This window comes from Bidens hawaiensis, unplaced genomic scaffold (assembly GCF_021521415.1).
Source record: "Bidens hawaiensis isolate Kalapana, Puna unplaced genomic scaffold, B.hawaiensis_p1.1 tig00024303_1, whole genome shotgun sequence".
NCBI classification, from domain to species: Eukaryota; Viridiplantae; Streptophyta; class Magnoliopsida; order Asterales; family Asteraceae; genus Bidens; species Bidens hawaiensis.
This window is the reverse complement of record NW_027493833.1, coordinates 304,233-309,617: the sequence shown is the minus strand read 5'-3', so window position 1 is coordinate 309,617 and position 5,385 is coordinate 304,233. Positions and strand designations below refer to the sequence as shown.

Genomic DNA, 5,385 nt, shown 5'->3' with positions numbered 1-5,385 from the left:
AGACGGTAGGCGGTGGCGGAGAGCAACAGGGACGATAGGTAGCGAAGCAGGGTACAGTAGGTTTATGCCTCGAGTATTGGATTTCGATCAGTGGAGTAGGAGTGGAGGAGGGATGACAACAGGTGGAGGAGCGAGGGATGGTGGCTAGGGTTGAGAGTACGTATGTGAAGAAGAACGATGGTTTATGTGATTAGAAAGAGGCTAGAAGAGGTAAAAGAGATTGGGCAGATTTTCACCAAGAAGAGTCGCACAAATGTTTTTTAATTAATGAACATTTGCGAAAAAACAAACACTCCGCAGAAGCTCATGCATGCGCGTGATTTGCTCGGTGCAGATAGTAGAGCTCTCACAGAGCTTTTTTCAGAAAAAAAAATCACCACCAAAGTGTGAGAGCCTACCCTTAAATGTTAAACAACGTGTTAACAGAGAATCAAGGAATGAAGGTAATTCGTGAATGATGATCTACATGTGTGAGTGATGAAATGTTACCATGTACAAGATTATGGATAAGAGGTTTTTCATCCGAAATGCCTAGTTGTTTTAATGAAGACATGGTCATCTATATATGGGTGAAGAAAGAGATACGCAGAAGGGTCAACAAATAAAGGGGAAGACTTTAGGATCTACAAATGTTGATCTAGTGCTTAATTATTTTTAGACTGAATTATAAATATTGTCCTTATGCTTGTACTAAATTTTATCGTTTATCCTTTATGTTCAAAATTGACTTGATTTGTATTTTATGCTTTCAAATGCTACAACGTTTGTCATTTAGCCCTAACTCTGTTAGTTTTTCTCGTTAAGTTAGGTTTGCACATGAGAGCAATTGGTCATTTTACCCATATATTTAATAAAACATTTTAATAAATAAACAAAAAAATATATATATATATATACCGTAGTCTTGATCTCTTATTCTGCATAAATTTTTTATTATATGTTGAGGTCACTAATTTGCAATCCCTGACTTCGTAACTGACATATAGTGAAAGATGAATGTGATGAGAAGATGACACTCCACCCTCACGGTCCATGACCAAGGACCTCCCTCTCCCACAACCCCCCCCCCCCCCCCCTCTCCCGCTCATGTTGCGATAACCTGGATACGGTACCATGATTACTTATTTTCAATGTATTTTCAATGTATTAAAAATTATATAAATATCAAATATTCTCTTAAAAATCATGTTTAAAAGCGAATCTTAAATAGCATAGTCTAGTACTCTAGTGATTATGAATAAAATGAAAACATGATAAATGATTAAAACTACATATTTATAATAAAGATAAATAGAAATGTGAACATGGAACTTGTGACAAAAATAATAATGAATGCCCAAGGGTTTAGTCTCGTGAGAGGCAACGCGACAAAGAAAGGTTAAAATTGGAAATAATGAAGTGTTTGTACTTTCCTTGTGTGTCCTCATAATTGGTGGTCCTCGTAGGGTACCACCTTTACCAGACATTTTTTCATAAATTTGACATTCTTGTCCCTACCTTCTCTTTCACACACAAAAACACATTTCAACTATGTGTTCTTGTTGAAATCATTAAACAAATAAAATGGTCGCCACCATGCCCCTCTTTTCTTAAAGCAAACCCAAGCATGCCTTAAACATGCTTCTACACATATATAAATATATTTCCACACTGAAAAATAATATAAATATCTAGAAAATAAATATAAAGTTCTCAAAAAAGTAATGACAGGATTTTCTAAATTTAATAAAATGATTAATTAATTTAACAAAGTTATTGAAAAATAATATATATTTTTCTAATTTTCAACTATTATCAAACTATTTCAAACTAATTAAGCTATATTTTAATAGCTATATGAATAATAAAGAAAAAAACGTAGCATTAGTAAACGTATTATAAAATCACTTGGAATTGAATTTCTTTATTGTATTTTAATTAATATTTAATCACGTTATTATCTTTATAATTATATGACAAAAGAACAATTATATATGATAAAAAGAAGATAATATAAAAACGAAATAAATAAAACAAACGTGAAAAGAGAAAAGTTAAAAACTAACAAAAGTATATATATAATTACTTCAAAAAAAAAGATAATAATTTTGTCCCTTTGTACAAATTCTATATTGCACCAAAATAAATTCATATAAAAGAAAAAAAATCAGCTTTTTTCCCTTAAAAATCTTATATAAAATCATCCTAGTCCACAATTATACCTTTTTCTTCTTTTTGTATCTTTAAATATCTATATCACCAAATTAAATCAACAAGATTCACATCACAAAATTTAAAGCTTGGAGCGTATGTACATAAATTGATATCTACTATCTCTCTCTTATTCATGAGGGTGCAGCAGGGTGGTGGTGAGAGTTACTAGACGGTGGCGCGTGTGACACCGGGAACATTAATGACAATGGTGTTGGTGAGAGTGCACTTGTTTTCTTTGAGTTTTGTTCCACTTGCTTGGTGGAGGATGGCAAAGGGATAGCGGAGGAGGTGGTTGCTACACGCTCACATGACGGACACATGGTCAGAGTTGTGGCTGGAAGTTGCATGTAAAATGGGTTGGAACTAGTCTTTAATGCTCTTAGTTCTTGAAGCTCTTTGTGTAGCCTTCTGTTTTCATCCTTTAGGGTTTCACAACACCTCTTCAAGTACTCAAAGTCCACCTCAGTTTGCTTCAGTTTCGTCCTATATTTATATAAGTCCGTTTTCAAAACTAATAATATGTTGAAAAATATTTATAAAACCTTGTTAAGCAATATAGTGCATAAAAGATTAGTATATAAAAGATACGACTCATTTGTGGTTTTTATGGTTCACAACATAATATTATTGATTGTGAAACTAACATTTGTCTCTATATATATTTCACACATACAATATATAGAAACGTAATTTCTAGACCAATAATACGTTAAGAACCAAAAGAAGTGCGTAACTTTTTCTTAACTACTTCTTTGAATGTGAAATGCAAGTCGATTATTGTCTTTATTTGTGTCTACCAATAATATATCTGATAGCATTAAACAAGTGTATTATATGTTTCTCGCGTTATATATGGTTATACCTTGCTCTTCTATTCTGGAACCAGACTTCTACTTGTCTAGGTCTAAGATGAAGCTGTTCTGCAAGTGCAAGCTTCTGTTTCTGCTCCAACAAAAAGTAAATTAGAATAATAAAGCAAATATTTCAGTTTCAATGATGTATGTATAGATTCTGTACATAGTTTATAAATCTTTAATTATTCGTCAAAACATTAAAGTAACTTTTGCTAAAGACAAATTCTGTATTTTACGGACCCAGAATAAATAACAGATATGAATATTAAACTTTTACAAAGATCTGTAAAATCTAAATGGATATCGTCATAATAAGCTTTCAATGAGTGGGTCAGTAGGAAAAGCATATGAAAATAGTAGGCTACAATAAAATCAAAATAAAATAAACAAATATTAAAGAAAAAAATTATTATATATAAGAGCAATATTATATTTTATATTAGGTGAAATCTATTGGAAAAGATGGCTTTGTTCATGCCCGCAAAATTAGTCAAGTTCTTACATAAATTCACAAAAAAACAGTGGTGTAAATATTGCATGTGATACATTTAGTAATTACATAAATTATAGCCCCCATGGTTAGAATTATTGTAAACTATTTGAAATATAATTTACAAACACTATGATGATTTGCACACACTTGTCAGAAATACAAACACAAAAACACACTTGTCACAAACACACACATGAGAATATTGACTTACTGGATTTAGGGTATTATGTTCTTTGAAGCTTTCTTCTAAATAAGCAGATTGTTCCTTAGACAATCTCAATTTCTTTCTTGATAATCCATGGTGATCATCTTCATCACTTGCCCTAGACGAAGCTCGTTCCACTGCAACGGCATCGTTTCCTATCTCGAAACCACCCCTCTTATGATTCCCACTTCCAGTTCTTCCACCGTAACTCATGAACTCCAACCGGAATGATGACGTCGCTTCCTCCGTCCCCACCATCCGCTTCACACCGCCGGCGGCATTTCCCGACGAGCCACCCTCTGAACTCCCTGATCAACCATGATCACCCATATTAAATTTTTTTAATTTTTATATAAAGATTGCAACTTAATATACCCTTCTCATATTTTATGTCAACAAATATACATATTGTGTTTTTGTGCGTGTATATGGTCCGTAGGGTCCAGATGCGCACAATCTTACCCTACACTTTATACAGAACCTATTTCACGCGGCTTGAACACATGACCTGAGTCACAAAACAACAACCTTACCAGTTGCTACAAGACCAGCCCTTTTGCATAGATACATATATAAGAGAGAGAGAGAGAACCGTTAGGAGACCATGGAAAAGATGTATGAAGACGAAGAACCGGCGCAGAAGGAAGTAGATCAAGCTGAACCGGCGCAGAAGGATGTAGATCAAGCTGAACCGGTGGATTCATTAAAGAAAGTCTTTGACTACTAACGGTTACATCTTGGAGCCCTTCATTTTCTTTCAAAATATGTTCATCATGATGTTCTTCATCAATATTATTATTATCATCATCATCACCATCATCATGTTCATCACCATCATAATCATTATTATCATCATCATCTTGAGGGTTCATCCCTAGGGCCATGCAAGACCCTAGACTCTTATTTACTCCTTCGGTGGTGGTAACGGTGGCTGTGGCGGCGGCAGCGGTGGTGGTGGTGGCATCACCTAAGCTCAAACCCAATTCCATCTCATGAAATTGTTTACAAATTGAGAGAGAAAAGAGAGAAGAAATGAAAAGTTAAAAACTAAAGATTTGGAATTGAAAGCACTAGAAAGAGTCTTGAACGGAGACTTTAAACCACGCTTGTTTAAATTATTAATTTTGATATAATAAATTGAGAAGAATGTTATTTAAATAAGGTTTCATATTTTCTTTTTGGAATAAGTTGTTTTTAAATAATAAGTTGTTTTAAAATAATTAATAAAAAGAAATGTTGATCGAGTAGTAGGGGCAGGGGTGGACCAACCGTTCGTCTTGTTGGAACTAGTGAATATTTATGCCAATAAATACTTTTCTATTTTTGAAACACTATACCAATAAATACGTGCCATCTGTAGAGATATGTTTATGTTATTATTATGTTTAATTATTTTTGAAAGGCCAAGTTTCGTTATAAAGAAAAGCGGGCAACTTGCAAATAGCAAGAAGTACAAGGAAAAACTATGTTTAATTAAACACGTTAGATTCAAATATAACCTTACGCTCTGTTTTCGAGTTTCATTTAAGAAGGGAAATTAGGAAAGGGATTGATAGAATGAAATTATTGTGTTCCTGAGTTTCATTAAAAAAATGAAAGCTCAAAACTTGTGTTCCCGAGTTTCATTAAAGGAAAGAAAG

General features: G+C 33.3%; 1 protein-coding gene across 1 annotated transcript; it reads right to left on the bottom strand.

Moving 5' to 3' along the window:
• Positions 1-2,143: 2,143 nt before the first annotated feature.
• Positions 2,144-4,944, bottom strand: LOC143569077 (homeobox-leucine zipper protein HAT22-like). The gene is made up of 4 exons (XM_077055066.1): positions 4,338-4,944; positions 3,752-4,053; positions 3,056-3,135; positions 2,144-2,676 (listed from the first exon to the last, which is right to left on the bottom strand). Exons 1-4 carry the CDS (start codon positions 4,732-4,734, stop codon positions 2,325-2,327), a joined length of 1,131 nt encoding a protein of 376 aa, XP_076911181.1. The 5' UTR covers positions 4,735-4,944; the 3' UTR covers positions 2,144-2,324.
• Between the last annotated feature and the right edge of the window lie 441 nt (positions 4,945-5,385).